This window comes from Pseudorasbora parva, chromosome 14, assembly GCF_024679245.1.
Source record: "Pseudorasbora parva isolate DD20220531a chromosome 14, ASM2467924v1, whole genome shotgun sequence".
NCBI lineage: Eukaryota > Metazoa > Chordata > Actinopteri > Cypriniformes > Gobionidae > Pseudorasbora > Pseudorasbora parva.
The window spans coordinates 16,423,888-16,450,675 of record NC_090185.1 but is presented as its reverse complement, the minus strand read 5'-3'; the positions used below and the strand labels follow the sequence as shown (position 1 = coordinate 16,450,675).

Genomic DNA, 26,788 nt, shown 5'->3' with positions numbered 1-26,788 from the left:
TCACTTATGATGTTAATTAAGTCTAAAAAGAAAAAAAAACAATATAGGTGCAGAAATGTCTGTACTTTTTGAAACATTTTTAAGGAGTGGCTCCTTTTAGGCTTCTCAGTGGGCGGGGCTATATTGCCAGATGAAGTTATATGCAAATGTTTTGCCCATGTGATGTCAGTTCTTGATTACACAAAGGCTTTGTTTAGAGTGAAGATGTTTTAAGCTCTGAAACTTGCAGGATGTTTTAATAGTACAAAGATCTCTTATATGTCAAAAGATCAATAAGTGTTATTATTTATCACGCCATGACCGCTTTAACTAAAAATAATGCATCATTTTATGTTTAAAAAAAAAAATTAATCATCTACCAAAATTAGTATACATCCTGATAGTTTAGCTGCAACAAATGTATTGTTGTATAAAATATGCAACGATTATGATCTGAAAATGTATAGGATGAATTGTGTTACTATTAAGGTATTAGGCATATTTAAATAGGGGTGTAACGGTACATGTATTTGTCCTGAACCGTCAAGGTACATACAGTCAGGCGATGAATACAGTCTGTAATGATACATGCGATATTATTCTCAAGCTGTTTTATTGATGATAGAGTCATCTCTCCTTACTCTCATCACGAAATAAATGAAATCCGACTGCGACTCTGCAGCTCGTTCATAAAAAAGCAAAACTACAGTGGAGGTGCTGCGGTGGACGGCCGAACACTGTATAACACAGACCTTTATATCTTTATAACCGATCATTTACATTTTGTGGGAAGACAAAGGCAATGCAATTGAAGATTAGCTAAAGCTTCCCTGAGCGTCCATGATCTTCCTGACATGTGGTGTAAGAGCAATCATGCTCCAATTTCCAAGCGCTAGTCACTATTGCTAGGAGCATATTAAATTCTCTATTGGGAATGTGAAGCTAAAAATAAGGAAGCATCTCATCACGTAAACAGTGGGATATTGTAGCGAAGGCATTGATGGCCAGTTTCTGATCATCACATTTATCCGTGGCTAGTACATCTTCTTGTCGAATAAAGCCAAAGTGCAAAGGTTTTGCCGCTCACTTTGAGTGTGAAATTGAATCCTCGAGTGGGTGTTGAAGGTTGAAGCCTCTCGATTGCCTTGCGAGATTCCTCCCCCGAGCCTCATTTCCAGCCCTGTTATGGAAGTCACATTTCCAGTGGCATTGTCTGGGTGTGTGTTTGTGTTCACATAAGAGGCTATTGGCACATCTATTCATGCGTGTGATCGCTAACCGTCCTGCTCGCCTTACGTCATGGATAGCGAGGCTCATGTTACAGCTTAAGTGTCCCCCTTTTATTCGGCCTGATGTGTGCCGATGGGGGGGAAAAATGTTTGTAACCTGCAGTGCCCCTTCCGCGGGCCCCTCGTCTCTGGTGTGGCCCTCGGCCCTTATGTAAACTCACAAACGGCCCTGCTATAGTTTCTCAGAAGCTGTTGCTGTTGGCCCAGATCTATTGAGAAGATCTGATTCAACCAAAAAAGCTTCACAGAATGAATCAACCGTCAGATAAGCGGTTTGAAAACAGTCTCTGGATGCCGATTGGTCAGTTATTTTGGTATCCATAAGACATACTTTTTATTTATATTTTACATTTGTTTTATTTTAATATTTTCTGTTTTCATTTTACTTACATTTAATTATTATTTTTATATGTCTGTATATTTTTTATTATTATTATTTGTTGTTGTTGTTTTAATACATATTTAATATACTCTACTGGCTATAGCGGACATTTCATATATTTCAAGCAAAACATTTAAAAAAAAAATGTCTGTATACCATTTTTTGTTATTTGTAGTATATTAAGTTAATATGCTGTCCTGGCTATAGCTGACATATTTTATTTTAAGCAATACTTTTTTAATATATATGTTTGTATACCTTTTTTATTTTTAGTTAATTTAGTAAATAGTTAATATACTGTATTTTATTTCAAGCAAATTATTATTTTATATGTCTGTATATTTTATTTAGTTTATTTTAAATAATTAATGTACTGTTTTATTTTATTTCAAGCAATAACTTATTTTTTAATGTTTTAAAAAATATATGTTTGTACATAGTTAACATATACTGTACTGGCTGGAAAAAATAAAATAATAAAAAATTAATATAATATATATATATATATATATATATATATATATATATATATATATATATATATATATATATATATATATATATATATATATATATATAATACTTTGTTTAAAAAAATATTTTTTTAGTACATGACGTTAATATACTGTACTTGCTATAGCTGAAATTGTTTTAATTTTATTTCAAGCAAAAATGTATTATTTATTTTTTACTATGTATACATATACCATTTATTTTTTTATTTGAGTTATTTTAGTACATAGTTTATATGCTGTTCTGGATACAGCAGAAATATTTTAATTTTATTTCTAGCAACAATTTTATTTTATTTAATGCTTTCATTTTATTAGTTAACTATAATAACCCTGCGATTGGCCAATATGACAGTCCAAGTATGCTAAAATACACATTATTGATAAATCGCGTCATAATCGTTGCTATTTTAGGGTAGCCTACTATTTCTTCGGAATCATCATATTTTTATGATTATTATGTTTTTAATTAAATCTATTTAATCTATTTGAATTAGTTCCTAAACTTTTCAATTTAGCTTAGTATTGCTCATTTTCAATTGATCATATTTTAGTTTACTTTTCAAGAGTTTTCTTGTTTCAGTGTGTTTGGTTTTCATTTGAGTCATTATTATTTTTAGGGCTGCCAAAGTTAATGTGATAACTTTTAAACATGTTTAACACCATTCCATTTCTCAACACAGGTTACTGCTATCAAGTATTTTCATGTTTAATGCTGGCAAAATGTGAATGTATACTGTACCATATATCGATGCATATCGATTTATTTGTTTGTTTCAGGATTCCCCCTTTTGTTAAATTTTGTTTTTAGCTTAGTTTAGTAGTATTTGTGTCCTTATTTCCATTGTGCAGTACCAATTTTACAAAACCAGTAATGCATTTAAGTCTGTGCTATTTTGTGAATATATTCCAACTATAGCACGACCTCTCAAACATCATTGTTCAAAAAAAAGGTCGCCTGGTCTATTTTCTGCAGTTCGGCAGTGTCGGTTGACCCTCATAGCTGCAGTCAGGTGCTGCTGTTTAGATGCCGTGCAACTCGTCTGTGTGCGTTTGAACGCAAAGCTGTTACTTTCACAGTTGTCTGCGCCCTGGTTGATGGGTTTCATGATAAGCGCCAGCGTTGTGTTTCAGACGCAGAGTTGCCATCTCAACACGCTCCCTGTGCTTATCTGTAGATCTTTCTAGATACATGCACTAGTTGTTGCTTGCTTTCTATGACTGTACTGTAGTTGAGGTATTTTAGTTGTTGACTTGTATATACTGCAGATCTTATATTTCACCTACAGCAGCAATAAAGTTGAACTCAACTGTTTTGCTGCTGATAGTTGTTGTTGATTAGCTCCATCTGTTTCAGAGCTTATATGGAGTTTGTCATTATTTCGTCGCACATTACCCAGTAAGCATTACTAGACCAGCTGCAGCTTCTTTTTGGCATCTAAAAAGCCCCCCTGTTCATTCCCGGAGCGTGGCGTAAACGGGCAGCAACTTAAAACCTGACGTCACTGCGGTGACACCCATAAATCAGGGTCCTAAATGACGGCTAGGTGTCCGCTTTCAGTCAGGCTGAGGCAGGACGCTTCCCTCTCTCCATGTGGACGCAGTTTCAGTTGTTTAGCGAACAAGAAAAGGGGAAGTTTGGAAAGTGTGTGAACAGACAAGCGCTTGAGGTCTCATGCGATTTAAACAAACAGGCTCCATATCTGTTTACAGCCGACCTTGGAAATGTTGACCAACACAATAAAATGTAACCCTGTCCTCATTCAGATCTAAGCGCTTTCAGGGCTCCAGACTATCGTTTGAGAGCACAAGCACCTGATTTGGTAGCGTTTGATTGGGATCTTTAATCATAAAGGTAATTTAATCTTGAAATTACTATTGTTTTGCATGAATAAGTATATATATTTATATTTGAGTTTGAGTTGAGATGCAGGTCAAATTAACTTTTACTGACAACAGTAACTTAACAAAAACATAATTTTATAGGACCAGTTTTTAATATTCTACCCTTAAGTGCACCGCTGTTGTTCTGTTCTCATGCTTCGTACTTCAGTACACAAGAGAGCCAAGTTTTGACAAAATTTGATTTCTTGATGATGGGATATTGTATAATAGTGATTTTTACAAACTTTTATTATAAATTATATATATATATAATATAAAATATCTAACATCTATCTGCCGGAGTGCCAACAACTAATGGCAATAGTGGTAATTTCATGTTTTTATTTATTTTTAAAGTCCCCCTTCAATCAAATATTTTATAAATTAAACACTTTGATCACCAAAATTGTGTTTCCTGTGGAATTTCTTTGATTCATGAATATGCAAAAGAGCTCCGCTCCACTCACTCCTACAAGTCATTGTACCAGAATTAAACTTTTAGTTTAGTCTTTAGAGCAAGCGGCAACCTCCCGCGATCTCTCTTGAAGCCAATACGGAAGTAATGTAAACTGCAATTCCTCAACTGGCCACTAGGGACAGGCTCCAGAAGGGAGCAGAATCTCATTGAGCCCCATGTTAAAATTCTCAACTTTAAAGCAGAAAAAAAACATGTTTACAGCCTGGTACAATTTGTGGTTTTGGCTTATAAGGCTAATTTTGATCTTCATGACAACTCTGAGGGGGGTGAATTTTTTTATAACTCATTCGTTTACGTTATATAAAGCCTTAAAGTTCTGCATAATTAAGGGCGTGGTTACAAGTGGATAGCCATTTATCTGCCGACACGCGATGACTCGCTCACAAGATGGCAACGCCCAGCTCGGCCCTACTTTAAGCTTCAGAACGGCTTATCGGAATCCTATGGGTGACGTCACGGACACTACTACGTCCATATTTTTTTTACAGTCTATGCTTTAGAGTCCTTAAGAAGTGCCTGACTTTCACTTTTTTAAAAGGTTGTGTGAACCCTGAAATTAATAATGTAAAAACATTTGGCTATTTCTGCCACAATACCATGGTTACAGTTAACATTGCTACATTGAATTCATGGTGAAGTTGGTGATTTCTGGACTTGAAAAGCCTTTTATAACTTGTATAACTTTCTTACTTTTATAATGTTCATGAGACGATGTTTCTCCACGTCAGCACTATTTGATCTGAGGGTAGACTTAAAAAAAAGAAGTAAATATTAAAATTATTTTAATGCCCCATATTTGGCACGCAATTTGTGAGGGTTGTAAAACTGTTGAACGGCACTTTTCACAAATAAGCATTTTTGAAAGAGAAGAAAATATTCCCATTTTCTTAATTTTTACACACTTTTTAGTGCTATTTATTAACCTTAACAATTCAGCCATGTTAAGTTATTAGAATATTCTTTAGTTTGTAGAAAATTTTAGTTTTAAGTTGTAGTATTTTTTTTAAATTCTGTTTAATTTATTGTTAATTGCTAGACACGTTAACATCAGCAGTTTAAATGAATAGGAAATAAAATGCACTCAAAGTGTGATATGTTCTTGAACACTAAACATTATTTGGAGTTTGTCAGATTTTGTGGAAAATGTAGAATATTTCAACTTAATTTGTGTGTGCAATAGTTGAATTTTGCTGAGTATTTTCTGGAAGTCCTTGAGCTTTGGCAATGTAGCAAGATATTATTTGTTTAATAGTGATATTTTTATTTTCTCCTCAAGACTATTCCTCAGAGGTAAACAGGCTGAAGTGCATTTTTGTCTGGCAAACGCTCTGTTTGTGCATGCTGGGACTTGTTGCTATGGAGAGATGTTGCCATTTTATGATGTTTGCTCAATTATCTTTAGGGACCTGATGTAACAATTTCTCGTATGTGTGTGAAGTCTTGCTGCAGTAATATTAGAGTTTGTGTCAGGAAGTCAGCAAGGTGAGGAGTCTTCAGCCGCCCTAATGTCCTAATGTTGCTTTACAGACCTCACAAGATCATTACTTTCTGTGTCAGTTTTATCTAGTAAGTTGGTTATTTTAGGGAAATCAGGTTTGCATAATTGAGCTAGTTGATCTCGTAAAAATTTCACACGTATAGAGGCCATATTACTTCATAATCAAACAAGGAGGAATTATTTTTAATTTAAAGATATTAAGGCTTATTTTTAGGATTGAACATAAACATTTCAGCACATTTTCAATGTAAACAATTTGCATTTTCATATTCTAAAGCGTAACACCTTGTATATTATATAACATTTTCATTATTGGTGATATAAAGGCAATATTGGTTGTACTGTTTATAATATATATAGTACTGGTCAAAAGTTTGGAAATATTACTTATTTTAATGTTTTTGAAATAAGACTCATCTTATTAAAAAGAATTAAAATAAATACTGACCACAAACTTGAACGGCAGCGTTTATGGTTACACACATTTCTATTTTAAATAAATGCTGTTCTTTTTTAACTTTTCATTCATCAAAGAATCCTAAAAAAGTATCACGGGTTATCATTTTTTTTTATTGATAATAAATAATCATATTAGAAGTATTTCTGAAGAATCATGTGACACTGAAGACTGGAGTAATGACACTTTGCATAACAGAAATAAATCAGATTAAAAAAAATTCTAATAAAATAAAAAACCATTATGTTGATTATATTCTAATAAAATTTTCACTTTTTTTTTTTTTTTTTTTTTACCTTATTTTGATCAAATAAAAATGTTTCATTTTGACCGGTACTGTGTATGTGTGTGTGTATGTATATGTATATGTATGTATGTGTGTATGTATGTGTGTGTATGTATGTATGTATGTATGTATGTATGTGTGTGTATATATATATATATATATATATATATAATATATATATATATAAAATTATTTATTTTTTTATTATATTTTTTTTATTATATATATATAATTATTTTTATTTTTTTTACTTAATTTTTTTTTATCATAGTAATTTTTACTGCGTTTACAAAATAAAAATAAAACTCATTAAAAATCTTTTTTTTTTTACAATTTTATTTTTAGTATAATATGAAAAATATTGGTGTGTGTGTGTTTGTGTGAGAGAAATTCACCCCCAAAAGTTAGCATTTTCTATGTATGCTTTGCTCTGAAGGAAGCACCAGAATCTCGATAAGTTTGCTGAATTTCATACATGCATCCTTAACAGCAAGTTTGTGGGTTTATTTGGGTTTTATCCATATTACGCTGATATATCATGATACAATGAGGTAAAACTGACATTTCAGGCTGTTATGTGAAAACCATTAACCTGCAGAAAGATGGAGTCAGTTGAGATGAGCCAAGTCTCAGACTTTGACACCTGCTCACACCACAAATCACATGCTCTCTTTGTCTCCACGAGAAAAACATTTGTCAGAAAGGCCCTTTGTTTTCCCGCGATGTCCTTGGAGTTGAGATTTCGCTGCTGAGAATTCATCGTAATCTCTAAATTGCACGTTCCACCACGTTGCGCGTCATTCTTTTTAATGATTTAGTCTTGTAGTGTCTTAAAATGGGCGTTTCTAGTACACTTAAGCGTTTGAAATGAATAGGCCGCGGTGAATATTTCGTAATGATTTCCAACACGACGCGAGGAAACCCCCACCCCTTGAAAAAGGCCTGTGAGAATTCTTTTGATGCTGAATCAATGGAGCAGCTCTGAAAGGAATTCTGCTTGATGTTATCCATTAGCAGATGCTCTCTTGTCGAGAATCGCTTTGCTAATGAATTCTCTCTGCCTCGTCTCAGCGTGTGCGGGTTTGGATTATGAATGGACTAAGAAAAGCAGCCGCTCGGAGACACGCTATATGCATTATTCAGTGTTGATAATCTTTCATGCTCCTGTTAGGATGGCCTTCATGTGCGCTTTTACGTGAACATGAAGTTGTGGTGGGCGGTTAATTGTCATACAAATAATTGCAATTTTGCATTTTCCAAGTACAGCTTAATACACATCAATCTCATCAATTGAGATGATTTTTATTATATCATTGTATGTATGTATATGTATATATATATATATATATATATATATATATATATATATATATATATATATATATATATATATATATATATATTTATATATATATATATATATATATATATATATATATATGAAGGCTAAATCATACACAATTTTATTAACGATGATGTTATTGTTAAAAAATATTGCAATGGTAAAAAAAATAATAATAGTCGTAATATTGATTTTAATATCAGTATTATTAATATAGATAACAATTATATTAATAATGTGTATTTTTAATTAATGCATTTTAACATTATGTAAAAAAAGCTATTATGTAAACATTACATTTATTTAATTGTGTTTTTTCAATTAATGATATATTAAAACTATTTTGTTTAAAATACATTTATAATAAAATAATGAATAAATTATTTTCCTTTTTTGCCAGTTTAGATTAATATTGGCATAATAGACTAGCCTGACGTGTTAATACTCAATTCTAGTCAGAATATGAGTCTGAAACTGCTCCATTGGGCTGTGATTATGGGGCGTGTTTCAACCGAACCAGGAAAGACCTCAATTGGATAGACCTACAGCCAATCAGAGCACTGGAGTGACACATTGTCAAATGTACACAGAGCTCAACTGCACTGTGTTGCCAAGTCCGCGTTTTTTCCCGCTGGTTGTTTTCTATGTCCGCGGGTTTAAGCGACTATTATGTGATATATAGACCCATGAGTGCAAATTTTAGCAGGCAACCTTCCCAAAATAACACACATTTTACCCCCCAAACGCATTTTTTTCTGGAGAACCGATTGGTCAACCGTTTCAAGTGTGTTTTGGAAATGTCATGCCCCTTACCTTAACCGCAAGTTTCAACAAACTACTGACGCAACTCGACCAGGCCCCGTCCGTTTATTTTGCGTGTGCCTTTGGCGGGAATTATTTAAATAAGGAATATTATGATAGTCTTCTAAAAAAAAAAAAAAGTGCAATCGATGTGTTTCAGAGAGTTCAGAGAATAATTTCTTTTGAACTGACTGTGCTTTGTAACTTGGCAGACCTTATTCTTGCTCAAACAGCAACAATACACTAAAGAAAAAAAAAAAAGAGAAGCATAATAGAATAACTTACAAACTACTTCAACACTGGACTCAGCATGTACTTTTTTTATTTTATGTTGCCCTTTAAAATGCTTAGTGAATCACAAGAAGTAGTTTCAAATACAGATTTTGAGATGTCGGCTAGGCGCGTTATCCAACATTGATGGCAAGGAAAGGTTTTGCGAAATATTTACTTTTCAAATTGCCTGAAAAAACACCACGCAAGCATAATTATAATTTTTTGCGTTTTTGAGAATTGACGTGTCTCCATTTGGCGTATATTTTTAATTAAAAATTACTATTTGCACATTTTAAAGGGTAATGGAAATGCAGTTACAGTTACCTCAAATTTTGGCAATATAAAAAAAATTGCTAAAGACATGACGTGTGATGTTAGCATTCTGCCAGTTGCATCCAAATAAACACTTTCACATGCTAATAACTTTATACTTTCTCGTGTTTTGCAGTTTGCCCCAGCACGGACATCCGCAACAACGCGACCAACCTGCGCGTTCTCGAGAACTGCACGGTGATCGATGGCCACCTGAAGATCCTGCTCATGTTCAAGACCAGATCGGAGGACTTCAGAGGCTTGAGTTTTCCAAAGCTGCTCGTGATTACGGACTACCTGCTCCTCTTCCGCGTCTACGGCCTGGAGAGTCTCGGCGACCTCTTCCCGAACCTCACTGTCATCCGCGGCAACAACCTCTTCTTCAACTATGCCCTGGTCATGTTCGAAATGATCCAGCTGAAGGAAATCGGCCTCTACAGCTTGACCAACATCACACGCGGAGCGGTGCGCATCGAGAAGAACCCCGACCTCTGTTATTTGTCCACTCTCGACTGGTCCAAGATCTCGGACTCGATGGAGGACAACTTCATTGTGGCAAACAAGGATGACCGGGAGTGTGGAGACATCTGCCCGAGTATCATCAAGGGAACGATGACCTGCAAACATACCGCCATCAACGGGAATTTCGGCGAGCGTTGCTGGAACCAGCACCATTGCCAGAGAAGTGAGTTGCATCTGTTCTTCTTTCAATGCTGCTTTTGTACTTTTTTTTTTTTTTTTTTTAGCATACTTTGCCCACAATTGATATTTACCCTGAAACTGAGGCATTGGTGCAACCTTACTTTGGAAACAATATTGTGTTTGGCTCTCGGAATCACCATGGAAGCTTTTACTTGGTTTTTCCAGATACTGAAAGTGTTTAAATTGTCGCTTTTGGACTGATGTTGTAATATAGTGCTGAAAGCTTATTGAGGTGTAATGGATGGAAGGCGCGCTATAAAGTTCTGTTCTAAGTCTGTTCACACATTTTGTGCTTAGGCTCACATCTTGTTAGTCTAGAAATCTAGGCGCACCCTAGCGGCAGTAAATCTAATTTGCAGCCAGGGTCATCTAGCAACTCTCTGTTGGCTTGCGAGCTGGAAAAAGCAAACTCTGGTCGGGCCAATCACATCGTGTATAGAGTCGGTGGGCGGGTTTAACATAATGACGGTAGAGTTGCGATGGTTCTGTGTGCTACTTGAAAACAAAGAAGCTGGCGAGCGGCGGTCTTTCGAATATGCTTTGGTCGCGACTCTGGAAAACTTGGAGTTAAGCTTTTCTCTGAGAAAAGAACAAAGAACGGCACTGAAGTCATTCTTAAAAAATGAAGACGTGTTCTGAGTTTTGACGACCGGATACGGCCAAAGTATATTTTATCAACTAGCTCCGCCTCACCTTCGTTGCTTTGGTTGGTTGTAGCACTATCCAATTGCGTGCAGAGGGAGTTTAAAAGACAACCGTTTATCCCGCCCCTCGGATTGAGCCCTGCCAACGGTGTGCTCCCAGACCCAACTTCATCTTGATGTGGGTCTGGTTCGTCAGGCTAACATCTTGGGACATCATGTCCCGTCTTTGGTCTTTGGTCCATTAACCACACCAGAGTTTGTTCACCTAAAAGATAGCTTCTTGTGATGTTAAAAATCAATATCGGTTCTTAAACTGAGAATTGATTAGAATCTGGAAATCTTTTTTTTTGTTTGTTTAAATTTACCCAGCCCTAGTGAACATAAGTTCTGGGTGACAGCTTGGCTGATTTGCAAGTCAAAGCTACAATAACAAAGATGAACAATGTGCGTATGTGAGCGAGATAGCACTTATGTTTGGCTGGAGGAAGCCAGTCTGGTACATTGAAGGACAGTCTGTGCCAATACAAATCTTGTCCGCCGGTTCAGCGTGTACCGCACCTGCTCGCTATTCACCTCACACCCCACTCAACATGATTCAGCTCAAGTGCCTTGTTTACTTCCAGCTCTTTTTGGAAGGAAATGATATGGAAGGGCTCAATGAGTCTGTTCAGCCTTAAACGCATTGAGGAACAGAAGCACATGTGCTCTTAAGTTGAAAAGTGCATTAAAAAACTGAAGGGCTGAAATAAGTTATCAAATAACGTTTTTTTTATTTAAATAAAGGAGACATTTATGAGTACAATTATTTAATTTATTAGAACAAAAAAACTATGCCTAGTTTTTTAAATATTTCTGCTTCAAACTTTATTTAATCATTTATTAAATATTTATTTAGTTAACAGTAATGAACATAATATTGTCTTGATACTAGTTAAATTATTGTTAAATTATGTTCTTAAGCTTTCCTTCCTGTCATGGGGCAGCTTAGAGAGAAACTACAAGAGTTTGCGTTATTAAATATGCAAATGAAATGCCAGATACAGTTTGTGTAAGCAAATTACCAATAATAACCGGGGAAACAAACCCGAAATAAAACAACATTTATGTAAAATGCAGGACTTTTAATTATGATCAAGCCTGAAATATACCTGGACTCTTATTTTGAAATGTCGGAGCTTTGCTATTGTCGGCTGGTCATTCAAAAAGATGTAGGTAAAATATTATGCACTCTTACAAAGGTGCAGCTTATTACAATATAGACACCATGAAGTAAAAATTGTCATAATTCATCAACAATAAATCAAAAGGAATCTATTAGAATAAATGCACAATATTTTACAACTCGACACCATTATGACTAAAAGTTTGCCAAGAAGTATTTCCTTCTAAAGCATGGCTGTATTTGACTCTGGTTAGCATATCCATACCAGACTGAGACTGGCCTTGGATGGCAACATGCCCAGTGCATTGTGGGTGTTTTAAGTGTTTCTACCTATTTGGCAAAAGGGAAGACAACAGCTCATTTTCTGTTTTCTCTTGTCAGGCCTTCTTCGTTTCTTTTTTTTGTGGAAAGTCCATTTTGCCAACGCTGAAGCACCCCTTTAAGATCAACAAGCCGTCAGATAACGTTGACCGCTTGGTTTGAAAGTGTGTCATTTGGTGCATCCCTTATTAGTGATATCACAACTGCATTCGTATGGATGAGGTCAGGTTCTTCAATAAGACCAGCTGCGCACAGCCCAAATAAAGGTCCCGTGCTCTTCAAAGGGCAGCATGCATGTATGAATCAACACAGTTTTTGTCATGTGATAGGTGAAAGTTTAGTCGGGCTTAATGCCAAAGCGAAACCCCATTTCTAGAGTATGATGCAATGGCGCTGTATTTGGGCAGGTGCTGGGGTGAGCGGGTGTGTAACCCTACAGCTAGATATCGTATCTCCAAAGAAACACGCACTCTGTCATGCCAAATAAACACAACCTGTCCATGTTTGTTTGTTTAGCCTGACATTAATGTTTTCTTGTTCCTCCAAGAAATTCTGTTTTTCCACAGATAAGGAGTGGAAACAGTCAGTGTCAGTGCCAGGTGGAAGGTTTTTGACTTTATTTTGCACTTATTTCTAGACTTTAATACATATAAATATGTATTTATTTATATGGATTCATATTTTTAATATTAATGTCCATGTTTTTTTTAAATGTCTAGTCTTGTATTGTGTGTGTATATATATATATATATATATATATATATATATATATATATATATATATATATATATATATATATATATATATATATATATATATATATATATATATATATATATAATATATCTTTTTATTTTATTTTATAAAATGTTTAATCTAATTTAAAAAAATATCCCAACCCTCTACTTTCTGGTGTTTTATTTGATTAGATTTTTTATTACATTATATTTATGTATTTATTTATTTATTAATAAAATTATTAATATAAATTTTCCATCCCATTTTATCCCAGCCCTCTACTTTCTGGTATATTATTTTATTTACATTTTATATAATATTTTTTTTTTTTATCCCAACCATTTATTTATTTATTTATTTATTGATTGATTGATTGATTGAATATTTATTTATTTATTTATTTCAGCCATTTATTATTATTATTATTATTATTATTATATTTTAAATGTGTTTATTTTTATTATTTTTTCTTTTTTATTCGGTTTTATTCATTTTTATATCCCATTTTATCCCAACCCTCTATTTATCACCACGTTATCCTCTCCAGAAAAAACCTTGCCTAAAAACTTTTCCAATCAATTCCTAATAGATAAAACCAAGAAGCTGCAAATTCTGTTTCATGTTGTCTCTTAAATGCTTAAAACAGTTTGCACTGATTCAACTGAATATGTTTACCAAATGAATTAACATGGCAAAGTGAATCCATTTATGAATGCAATACACAGTTTTCTGTGCGAGCAGGCATTTAATGTCAGTAACCGTTTTGAGTTCAGACGGAGGATGCAGACCGAGGTTAAGTGGAAAGATAAAATCTGTGCAGGTGCTTCTGTAAGCGTCGCTTTCCATTCTTAGCTAGACAGAAAGAAAAAAGCTCAACATGCTTGAAGTATGAAATGTTTAGTGTTTGGTTAATATGGTGTTTTGTTGTACAAGTGATAATAAGAGCATAAACACACGGACATGCTTCAGCCTGTATCTCAAGGAACGTTTATTTCCTTTGAAGAAAAGAAAGTGTAGATAAGTGTCTCGGGCCTCGATGGAGCAGCAGTGTTCAGAGTCGGCCTTTTATTCCTCCATAAAAACGTCATGAACGCAAACATGGGAAGAGGCGGAGTGTCGGACAGAAGACGGTACAGGCCGCAGATCTGCTGTCAGATCAGTGATATGTTTTCCTCTGGCACATCGTGTTCTGTTATTGTGAGCGTTGTTCTGTTGCGCCGACAGCAGCTCTTGCGCAACCAGGTCAAAGTTCAGCAGCCGTGGGTTTGCGCTTTTTTGTTGTCATAGCCATTTTGTTCCCCTCTGATGATGTCAGAGCTCTGTGCGTTGTGGACTTTAGTTGGGTTTTTGTCTGGATCAATCACTCTCAATTAACCTGACCGCACATTAACCTGATTAAACGAATGCAAACATTGACAAGACTTACTTTTGGTTTCATAGCAAACAATATGTGTTAATTATGACTTAATAGTGTGTTTAATGTTGGGATTATTGGGATTGAAACTGATAAGAGCAATAATTGATAAGAGCAATAATTAATAGAAGCAAATAATATGGTTTATTATTATTATTATTATTATTATTATTATTATTATTATTGATGTTTTTGTTGTTGTTTTTATAATAATTATAATAATAACTATTAGTAGTGGAACTTTATGATAATTTATTATTATTACTATCATTATTTATTATTAGTAGTAGTAGTAGTATTCTTTGTAGATTGGATGTTTATATTTAGTTTATATTTATCATATACTATTATTTTTATAAATATATATTATTACCACAATACTCAGTATAATATTGAACCGTTCGGTACGGTATTCACGGTTCAGTATGCTTTGGTGAATTTCGTTTGTGCATTTAATTCATTATTTCCATTTCTCTCCGTTTGAAATATTTCTCAGTTTATTTCGGCTCTGTTTGAGTGTGCCTGTGAGTCTACGCGCTGATATGAGCAAATATCCAATCATATGCACTAAAGTTAAGGGGCGTTTACCCGCGTTTTAAAGCCTGGCCGTTTAAACATTTCATTCGCGTGCTATGCACTGTTTTGCATTGAGCGCGCGCACTAAACGTCTCTCAAATACACGTGATTACTGGACTAATACTGTCAAATACACACAAGGTTAACATAAACACAGTCGGTTATGTCTAAAGTGAAACTAAAATTGCGTGCGTCTGTGAGATCTAAAATCATCTCTAAAATCATTTTAATATAAAAAAACACCTTTAATACAGTAGCTTTTAATCAATGTTGTATATTGAATAGGGCTGGGATAAACAATTATTTTTTAAACGATTAATCTAGCGATTATTTTTTCGATGCATCGATTAATCTAACGATTAATTTTTCCTGTCCGATTCGGTTACGATTCGATTACCGATTATCTCCCCATTAATTGCCTAATAGCAATTTATACATGTTGATTTAATTATCTGAATGAAAAAACGAATTCCTTAACGTTGCAATATATGTTTATTGCTCTTAAAATTCCAAAGTAAGACTATACAAGAGCAATGCATTCAATAAAACCTTGAAAACATAGTAGGCTACACACACACACACACACACAAATAAATAAGTATTAACCTACAACAAAGAAACATACGATTTTTCTATGTATGCAACTCAGCCTTAAGGCTATGCTCATCGATTAAATATCAACAAGTTGGTTAATCAAATCCGGGGACACACTGCAAGCGTGAGCGTCTCGGCTACGTGGCGTGTCCGTTTTTGTTTCGGCTCCCATGTTAACAGGTTCTGCACACTGCCTGTGACGCGCGGAAAACGCGTGCATGCTGGAAATAGAAGAGCGCCTATTTTTCACGTGTGTTGGGAGCGTCTCCAGGCAAAATAGAATAGGAAAAGATGTTTATATATCATTTTGACACGAATACATATTATTAAATTACATTTTCATGTTTGAAAGTCTGTAGGTTTACATAAATGCAGATATAGGCCTAATTGTAATAATAAAAAACGTCAATTATCGATTTTGAAATATTGCAACTGTCAATACAGAACTAAATATTATGCAGCCTATTTTGCCGTCAATACCATGGATATGTGGCTACTCCCGACGTTTTCTTTGCTGTATCAGTAGGCTATTTATGTTTAACATTAGGAATAGGGCTTCCCTCCGCATCAATAGCAGCAGCAGCGCCGCGTCAGACACGCTGCAAAGGCAGAGAAAACGCCACGCAGCCCCGTGGCTGATCCGCAACAGAAACGCCACGCAGCCCCGTGGCTGATCCGCAACAGAAACGCCACGCGCATCCGCGGCATGACAGTGAAAAAAGTTACATGTAGAGTGCATTATGGGCGCCAATATTCCGTTTAAAACCGGAATAGTCCTGGGCTGAAACTGCTCACTTAAGGATGGATACCCTCGGTCACATCAGCGCGATTAGACATTAAACATTTTAAATTTAAAACAGCTTATTATGTAACGTAGCCAATGTGTCCGATGCTTTCACTTGATGCAAACGTTTGTTTTTGTGATTAAAATACATCAAATATTACCAAAACCACTGTCTTCCTGTGTGCAAAAATTTGTTTATGTAGCCGTGACAACAAAACGCGTGCGCGCATACCTGTAATGCTCCGTGCGCACCGCGCGCCAACCCCATAGACTGTGGCCAACCCACTTCTGAAAGTCTGAGGAGCCACTCGTGTTGCTACCATAGATATACATAATAAATAATATACTTAATTACATAATATACTTTATTATGTACATCTATGGTTGCTACTACTCTCCGGCGCCGCCATCTTTATTTTGAGTCTGACGAATCAACGCGCATATTTTGCGTCGACGTATTTTTTGCGTTGTATTGCGTTGTCCCAGCCCTAATATTGAAGGATATGTAGATTTAATTTTAGCCTACATGTATTCATTCAAATTCTTACTTAAATGCTAATGTACATCTCTGAGCTGAAATCTTTATATATATTTATTTTATATTATACAATACACTGGGAATGTGTACAAGGGTTTAAGTGAAGTTTTAAGTTTAAGTAAGGGTTTTCAAGTCTTTTAAGAAAAATAAAGAAAGAGTATTGCAAAAAAAAAACATTTTCTCCTTAACCCTTTTCTGTTACTGTCGCCTAAGAATAGATGGTTAAAAACCGAGGTGTGTATTGAACCGTGGACTAACTGTATTGTTGCATCCCATATATATATATATATATATATATATATATATATATATATATATATATATATATATATATATATATATATATATATATATATATATATATATATATATATATATATATTATTTTTTTACATTTTTTATTTTCTTTTTTTTGTTTTTATTTGTGTATACATGTATATATTCCTATAGCTATTAGGAGTAGTAGGAGTAGTAGCTATTATTAATAATAATAATTATATTGTAAATATGATTATTACTACTCCTAGAATCTATATATATATATATATATAATATACACTAGTAGTACTAAGTAGTAGTAGAAGTAGGCCTAGCAGTAGTACTATAATTACATTTTTTATAATAATAATGTTTCTTCGTTTAAAAGTAATTTCATAAAAATAATATAATGTTTGCTCTTAGGAGCTAGACAAATCACTGGTATGGTCTCGAGCTGTGCTTTGGTTTCTTGGAAAAGTAGACGGGGGGGGAAAAACAGCAGGAAAAATGCGGAGCTCCACAAGTGCTGACATCCAGTAATAAATCTCTGACACATTTGCTCGAAGATCACAGGGTTCAGTGAGTTTAAGGAAGCTGATTTTCTTGTTTTCGTGGTCCAGGTGATAGATTCTGGAAGAAGCCTGTAGATCTCCTGATCTTCAGTCTGACCTTGACTGTTGTTTGTATACTTGTTTATTTGATCTCGCCCAAGCTGGAACTGCTTTTCAAACCAGAATGACGTGGATGAATCCGACTGAATTACATTTAACGAGCACTTTGCGGTTAACCTCTTGTTTGTCCTGTCCAAAGGAATTCATAACTACGGCGGCCGAGCTCCAAAATCTGTGCGTGGGTTGAGCTAAGGTGTCGCGAGATGCCTTCAGACAGGTGGGTGTTTAGCTTCCGTCTGCTGTTAGGGTTTTCCGAGTATCAGCACCTCGGAAGTGCCGGAGTATAAGGGTGCTTTTCCTAACGGTCTAAGAGTAGGTCATTCATTTTCCAGCTCTGAGTAAAGAAGCCCTTAGCATGACGGATAAGAAGCCTGTGAGGATTCTCTTTCTCCCACTTTACTCCTCTTTTCTCTCTTCTTTACTGTAGCCGACACTCATTTCACAGCGGAATAGCTGGGGGAACGTCGGCACAGCTCGAGCAAGCAACGGCTTTTTTTCCGAGCGCTTTTCGAGAGTTTCAAAGAAAAAAAACTCTCCAGGCACCTCTTGGAACAGAACAGGAGTCACTCTTCGGTTAACTCGATTTGATTTTCGTTAGCAGGCACACTCTGATGCTTTGCTGTAGGTCAGAGAGCTTTCTATCAAGGCCCAGATGAAATCTGCATTGGTTTGTGCTTTCTCTGAGAACAAATCGGTGGAATTGTGCATAAATGAGTTTAAACATGGAGCTGAAAGTGCTTTGTGTTTCACACAGACCACCACACAAGAGGAAGCAAAGTTAATTGTTAAATCCATTAATTGTAAAATGTATTTTGAAATTGTAATCAGTTAATGAATTGAATGTTTATAATACTTTAAAAATATATACTCTCCTGGTCTAAAGGCCCATTCACCCCACTAACGATAACTATATTAGCATCCACACCAACGCTCAATCACATTCTGTTTATTATGATCAAGAACTGCAGTTTAAATGGGTGGATTCTGATTGGCTGTAAGTGTAACACAAAATTGTTCTGAAAATGATTCTAACAATATTTTGCCTCTGGCATTATCATTGTAGTTCTGGTGTTGATGTCGCTATTCTCAGATAAATTAAATGATTATATAACTTTATGCTTGCGGTTTTCATTAAGGCCCATTCACAACAAGATTATTAACGTTAAAGGGTTAGTTCACCTCAAATAGAAAATTACCTGATAATTTACTTTCCCCCCATCTCATCCCAAAAAAAATTCTGAGGAACATTCCAGGATTTTTCAATGTATAATTTTATTATTATTTTTATTTATTTAACCTTCATTTAACCAGGTTAGTCTCATTGAGATATAGAATCTCTTTTTCAAGAGAGACCTGGCCAAGATAGCAGTACAAATTAAAGCACACAATCACAAAAACACAAAAGTCAAGTGCATTTCAATTAAATAAAAATGACATTAATTAAAACATTTGCATGTGTGGATTGAGTCATGTTCTATAGATTTAACATAACCTTTAAACTCATTTAAGGAAATTAGACTCTGTAGTTTGAGTATTTTCTGTAGGTCATTCCAATTTGAAGGTGCAACAAACATGAAAGCTTTTTTGAACATCTCGGTCCAGGCTTTAGGTACATTCAATGAAATAATTTTCTGGGACCGTAAACCATAAGTACTCTGTGTAAAAGAAAGTAAATCAGATATGTAACCTGGTAGCCTGCCTATGATACCCTTATATATAAAGGTTTGTAGACTTGAAAACCGCAGACTTGGCAACACAGTGCAGTTGAGTTCTGTTGACCTTTGACAACTAATGTTATGCGTCGCTCCAGTGCTCCGATTGGTTGTAGGTCTATCCAATTGAGGTCTTTCCTGGTTCGGTTGAAACATGCCCCATAATCACAGCCCAATGGAGCAGTATCAGACTCATATTCCGACTAGAATTGAGTATTAACACGTCAGGCTAAAAAAAATCAAGTTTTGCCTTTTGCTGTTTATGGATTTGATTGCCGTTAAATGTTATTACACTCAAATCTGTTGAAAGATTATGAAAGTAAAATTCTAAATCAATGTCTTTATTTTTAACAAGTGACAATAAGCCTAAAGTCACATTCTTTGGACTTTGCAGTCCAGCATTGACTTTCATATGTATTAGGCTACTTCAGTTTTAACCTGTTATCTTAGTTAAAAAGATAAAGTTTGCACAAACCCCCTTGATAGAGGATCTGATCCACGATCACAGCGCTCACCGTGTTGTTCTTCTGCTCTCGGATCGCCTTGCACGTGAGCATGAGGGTTTGAGTTACCCCTCCGCTTGAACTCTGACACAGATACTTTCTCGCCGTACAAGTTTGGAAGCTCATCCGAACCATCAGTATGTGCCATTTGCACGCAGTTTGTTTGTGACCGTTTGTGTATGAAAAAGGGGAAGCGAACGTCTTAACGTGTTTGGTGGTTGTGCAGTGTGTGTGTATGCGCCTGTGCGTATGTCTGCAGGTAAAGATATTGTGTCCACACAGGAAGCTTGAGGCCCTCCGACAGCTGCCGGCGATTGATTCTCACAGACTCTGAAGCAACTGACTAACTGTGACGCAAAAATGCATTCCGCCTTGCAGGTCACAGGTCCTGACAAACATCAAATATATATTATATATAGTCAAAAATCATCCATTTGACTTTTGTTTTATTCTTGTTGGTCTGCGTTTGGATTAGGAAGTGCAGATTGTGTTGGATTAGCTGTTCGGAAGAATTAAATTAGCATCTGTACTTCCTCCATGATTGTGTGTGTGTGTGTGTGACTGCAGTTGACTACCGTCTATGCCAACTTCCATTCATTAGCTAAACAGGAAGCCCCTAGGGAGATTGAGGAGCTTGTGTCCTCGACGTTATCAATGGAAGCGTTTCTACGCCCTGCATTTGCATAGCTCCGCTGACACGCTATTCTGGCAAACCGTCCAGCGCCATTGCGCGTTCCCACCGTTTCATGTCTTTCGGAGAAGGGAAAGGAAGAGCCACGGGGGCTCTTTCAGAAACTAGATCCTTCTGACGTGCATGTAAACATGGGAAATTACCAGGGAAAGTATTTGCATGTTGCCAATGACGGTTAAATACAAACAAATCAAAGTCTATCTATCAAAATGATGTGTTGAATAACTGTATTGTGATAGTACAGTGGAAATCATGAGATTAATTGTGAGATTTATGTTTATTTTTGGTGATATGAAAAGAAATCCCATCGTCAGGTGAAGATCTGGTTTGTTAAGAAGTGTGGAACGCCTGCGCTCTCCGAGATGGGTTGTTTTAATAACTGAGGAGGGGTCGAGGACACACGGGCTGCTCCTGTTTTCGAGGGGGTTGCTAGGCAACAGTGAAGCAGCTGTGATGAAGAGCGAATGTGTCTGAAGGCATGCGCGCGTTCTCATGGGTGTCTCCCCCAGAAGTTTGCATGAGGGGGAACCATTCCAAATCCACACTGACAAGGACTCTGGCGTCTTTCTGAAGTTCACCGACAATTCTCGGAATTGTTTCCTGCCTTTGTGAGGCCGCTTGCGCTTCCAGAGCCTTCAGCGTCTCAGAGGATCCGTGGAAGTGACGAGGGCTCCCGTATTCCGCGGTGAGCCGGTTATTAGGTCTAGTTGGAATCTGCCAAATTGGGATGATTCTGATTCATCAAATTTTGTAACATTTTTGGCTAATTTGACTTTTGTCTACAGGGTTATTATTATAATTAACTAGAACTAAAACCATAAAAAAATGGTAATAAAATAAACTTGAACTGATATCAAATAAAATACAACAAAAACATAAACTTGATTTATTTTAGCTAGTTTCTTATTTTCTTATTTTTGTTTAGTTTAACTTGATGTACTAAAAATGAATTAAAACTATAGACATATTTTAAAATCCAAAACGGAAAAAAAGAAAACAAAAATATATATACTGTATAAAAAAGTAATTTCCACTCATTTTTGTGCAACACGGGTTTGAATGTGGCTCGCAACATTTCCCAGTGCCTTTTCTGGATCATTTCCTGTGCTCTAGTTAAGTAAAAACATCTTATTTTTGGCTTTTTATAATTTTTTTAAATAAAAGTCATATATAATGAAAAACTCATTTAACCAATGATTTTACAGTATTTTTGTTCAGTAATATTTAGTTGTAGTACATAATAACAAAGAATTATATATAAATACAATTAATAATATCAGTTAATATGTACTCAATTAAATGTAAAAAATAAATAAATAAATGTTTTTTTTTGTCGTATATAAATATTATTTTTTTGTCTTTTGATTTCTCATTATATATTATCATATCTCATTATATATGATCATATTATCATTAGGGGTGAAACGTTTAATCACATCCAAAATAAAAGTTTGTATTTTACATAATGTGTGTGTGTACTGTGTATAATTATTATGCATATTTGAATACACAAACATTAAATATCTGCATACTATGTACTATCTGTATATATAGAAACATTTGTCATATTTATATATAAAATATATACATAAATATAAGTATTTTAATTCTAAAATGTATATTATATAAAATATGATATAAAATATATGATATTCATATATATATGATATAAAATTTAACATGATAATTATACACAGTACACGCATATATAAACACTTATTTTGGATGCGATTAATCGTTTGACAGCACTTAGTTTATGAATTATAAATATAATAATTTAAAATGTATATACTTATTACATTTTTATATATATTAAAAATACATTTTTTTTGCCAATAATGGAGCATTTTTGTTAGATAAATAGATGTTGTATAAAACAAGTATGCATTTTTCTGCAATTTTGTTTATAATTATCACCATTGACATCAGCCATTAAAAAGCCCAGATAAGCTCAACAGCTAGTCACAAATAAGAATAGAAAGGAGAGAAAAAGACCTTTTAATGAGAGCACTGTTAATGAGCTCAAACACGTGTGGACTAGAGAGCGAAATAAGTAGCTTGAAGCTCCCTGAAGGGAAGAGTTTAATGAATTGAGGAGAGGTGGCATTGCATAACTTGTTTGTGAGCAAAACAAGCCCTCCCTCCTTGTGGGTGATGAGAGGATTGTTTTCAACCCTCGGAAGTGTCACATATCCTCCATTGCCCGTTTAGAAAGCATCTCTCCTTGTCGGATCACTCTCGCACCGTTTGACTAATGAGTCGGTCGGCCTCTTTCAAGCGAGCGACTCGATCGGTTAGAGATTGTGTTGATGTTGACGGTCCGACACAAAAGCAAAACCATCAATCCGTTTATAGGAGTCATGTGATCCATCATAACTTACCTATTGTTTAACCCTGAGATCATTTACAAGGGCGTTTCCGTATTTGCAGTGGCTCTTGGGTTACCAGTGGTCGTTGTGCCATATGAAGCAACATGTTTGTACTTGATGCCAGCAACATGTTGACACAGCCATTACTGATAATATATCGCTTGTCCGTTCGTAATTAGGCAACGTTAAATAAATTCAGCATGTTGCTGTCAGAGATTCCCCTCTAGCTTGTTTTTCCCAGGCTGTTGCTGTTGTTGTTGTTGTCGTTTCCACTTTGCCGTACATCTGGATGCCTGGTGCCTTGATCATAAACCCCACAGCTGGAGAGTGACGAATGGAAGAAAGCAGAGCACTGGCTTTGCCCAATGCTGGACCATGGATGGTGGGTACTTTTCGGTTACAAGCCTTTTGATCAAAGCATGAGGCTTCCCCGAGAGCGAGAACCAGCTGTGGACGCTTCCACGCCGAGCACTGACTCAGCTCAGAAAGTTTTGGGTCACCACCGTCACCACAAACTTTCCATCTTTGCTCTCCCCAAAACGTGACAAACCCTTGTGATTTGTTGCCGTATCTATAGTCTACACCGTTTGGGCGATGCCTAAAAGACAAGGTTTGGCATTTACAAGGCTGAGCTCACCAAGATCTTGAGGCTAACCCTACTTGGGTGATCTCCTAAGTTCAAAGAGGCCATTTGTAGTGTTCACATTTAAGTCTGAAATTGCTTGCAAACTGCTTTGAAATCACATTGTGAGGTCAAACTCTTGATTTGTAGCTTTATTCAGTTTGGGTGTCACCCAGACATTTGCATATCAAGCAAGCCCCACCCACCTCCTGGTTTTAAAAGGGACAGTTCAACAAAAAATGAAAATTATTATAGGTTTTCAAATGGGTTTTATTGTGAAACCGAGTCCAATCCGAGCACAATAAGCTAATTATACAAGAAAACATTTTTAATATTTTGTTTTTATTAGCCTGATATGCATTTTCACGGTAAAGATTTGTAAAAGTGTGCTGAATTACTTGCAAACCGCTTGGAGTCCCTTTTGAGAAGTCAAACTTTTAATTTGTCGCGCCCCCCCCTAATAAAACCTCTAATTTAGCAATAACAAGGATTTATGTCATAAGCAAACCCTACCCACTTCCTGGTTTCAACCCTCATACTGCCCTCGCCCTTTGTAACAAAACCTTCCCTTGCGGGTCAAAATAATCCAAAATAATAATCAAAATAAACCTTAAAATTATTATAATATTTTAAAATTTGTCCAATTAATTATAATTAATTGTTTAATTATTTTTTTCCCCTACTTTTTCTACAAACGCTAATGGCGTTTTGGCCATTAGTTTGCACGACAAAAGAGTTTTTTCTCAAGATTTTGAAGACGATGTCTTTTCCGTCTCATGTAAACAGTATACATATGTGATATCACCAACTACTGGCCTGGCATGCATAAAACAGCCTTTTTAGTAATTTTTTTTTACTGATTCATGCAAACGGGGGTCGTTTTGACAACGTTGTCGTCTGTTTTTAGTTTGTTGTTGTCATGTAAACACCCTCAATTATGTCATTCTATAAGTTTTGGTAATATCATTTGTTTAATTGTACTCTGTTTTTCAGGGTGTTCTCAGGTGATTAAAGTAAACCAGTTATAATAACAATATTTCAGCTAATTTTACTAATTTTACATATTGCTACTGTAGTTTTTCAGGGTGAAGTGCAGCCATCCAAAGATTTTATGCCTGAACTCCACTTTTTTGGCTAAATTGTTGTTGCATTTTGTTAGATTGTTTTGTTTGGTCCACATTTACTCCCATTGTATGAACAAGAAGGGTTTCAAATTTTGTCTTTTTGGGTGAACTATTCCTTTAAGTTCAGTTCACTTTAGAGGGGACTGAGTTCATTTAACCTAAAAGCCCACATTCCTACATTCTGAGACTCGTCTGGGACTCGTCGAACTCTCGATTTGTTGCGTATCAGGATGTTCCTTTGTTTACTCTATTTGGCCATCGCCTAAACGACGGCTAGTTTTATGGTTCCCTCACTCCATTTAAGAGCGCGCCGGCTCGTTTAAACTGTAATTACGGAGCCAGCCGGACCCAAACACCTGGACCGCGTGAAGAGCGCAAGCTTGGCCTCGTCTCATACAGCTGCTGAGAGTCACCTTGGAGAAAGTCTGGGGGAATTCCCTTCTAAATCAGCCAAGTTTGGGAAGGAAAAGCAAAGCGAAGCTCTGGATTCTGTCACCATGCCATACTCCACTCTGGACTGTGAGTCAGACCCCCCAAAAAACACGCCGCTCTTCTGATCCAATTTAAGCCAGGAGCTTGCCAGTTTCCTGGTTGTTCCAAGAAAACATGTAAACATCCCAATCACTAGCACTATAGGCGGGATGAGTGTAGAAACACTTTGCGGAGCTGTTAGGGGAGGCCAAATATTTTTAGATCTCCTGAAACAGGGGACATGCGGTTCACAGCATAGTATTTTTGGGTTATCATATCTTGTTAAAAAAAATTAGCACCTGCGCTATGATTACCGCCGATGCGTGGTGTGTGTAGCATCTGCGTGCGAGGATTTCCTTAACTTAGTGTTAATGAACTTTATGTAAATGAGACCACACTCATCATGTGATTTAACATATTTTGTGCTAATTTGTGTAGGTATTTGCATTTCCCTCCCAATGCTATATATATATACCGATCTGTCATAACATTGGCCACTGACAGGTGAAGTGAATAACACAGATTATCTCTTCATCACAGCACCTGTTAGTGTGTGGGCTATATTAGGCAGCAAGTGAACATTTTGTCTTTAAAAGTTGATGTGTTAGAAGCAGGAAAAATTGGCAAGCGTAAGGATTTGAAAGCGATTGACAAGGGCCAAACTGTGATGGCTAGACGACTGGGTCAGAGCATCTCCAAAACTGCAGCTCTTGTGTGGTGTTCCCGGTCTGCAGTGGTCAGTGTCTATCAAAAGTGGTCCAAGGAAGGAACAGCGGTGAACTGGTGACAGTCATGGCGGCCAAGGCTCATTGATGCACGTGGCCTGTGTGGTCCGATCAAACAGACAAGCTACTGTAGCTCAAACTGCTCAAGAAGTTAATGGTGGTTCTGATAGAAAGGTGTCAGAATACACAGTTCATCACAGTTTGTTTGCGAATGGGACTGCATAGCCGCAGACCAGTCAGGGTGCCCATGCTGACCCCTGTCCACTGCTTTAAGTGCCAACAGTGGGCACGTGAGCATCAGAACTGGACCACGGCGCAATGGTAGAAGTTGGCCTGGTCTGATGAATCAGGTTTTCTTTTACATCACGTGGATGGCCGGGTGCGTGTGCGTCGCTTACCTGGGAACACATGGCTCCAGGATGCACTATGGGAAAAGGCAAGCCGGCGGAGGCAGCGTGATGCTTTGGGCAATGTTCTGCTGGGAAACTTTGGGGATGTTACTTTGACACGTATGACACAATGACACAATCATTGTTGCCGATCACGTACACTCTTTCTTGTAAACTGTATTATTTGGCTGTTAGACAGACACATTCTCGCTGTAATAAAAAATCCTTGCTAAGTTTAATGCATTTTTATTCAGTTGATTATTAATAATGCTTTTTACTTGAGCAA

At 36.1% G+C, this 26,788-nt stretch overlaps 1 protein-coding gene across 1 annotated transcript in view; it reads left to right on the top strand.

Annotated features, from left to right (window-relative positions):
* The window catches only part of insrb (insulin receptor b), an 85,684-nt gene that overhangs the window by 23,136 nt on the left and 35,760 nt on the right, over window positions 1-26,788 (top strand). The window contains exon 2 of the mRNA XM_067415667.1: window positions 9,630-10,178. Within this exon, the coding sequence (XP_067271768.1) occupies window positions 9,630-10,178 (549 nt within the window). The remainder of the gene's footprint in view (window positions 1-9,629; window positions 10,179-26,788) is intronic.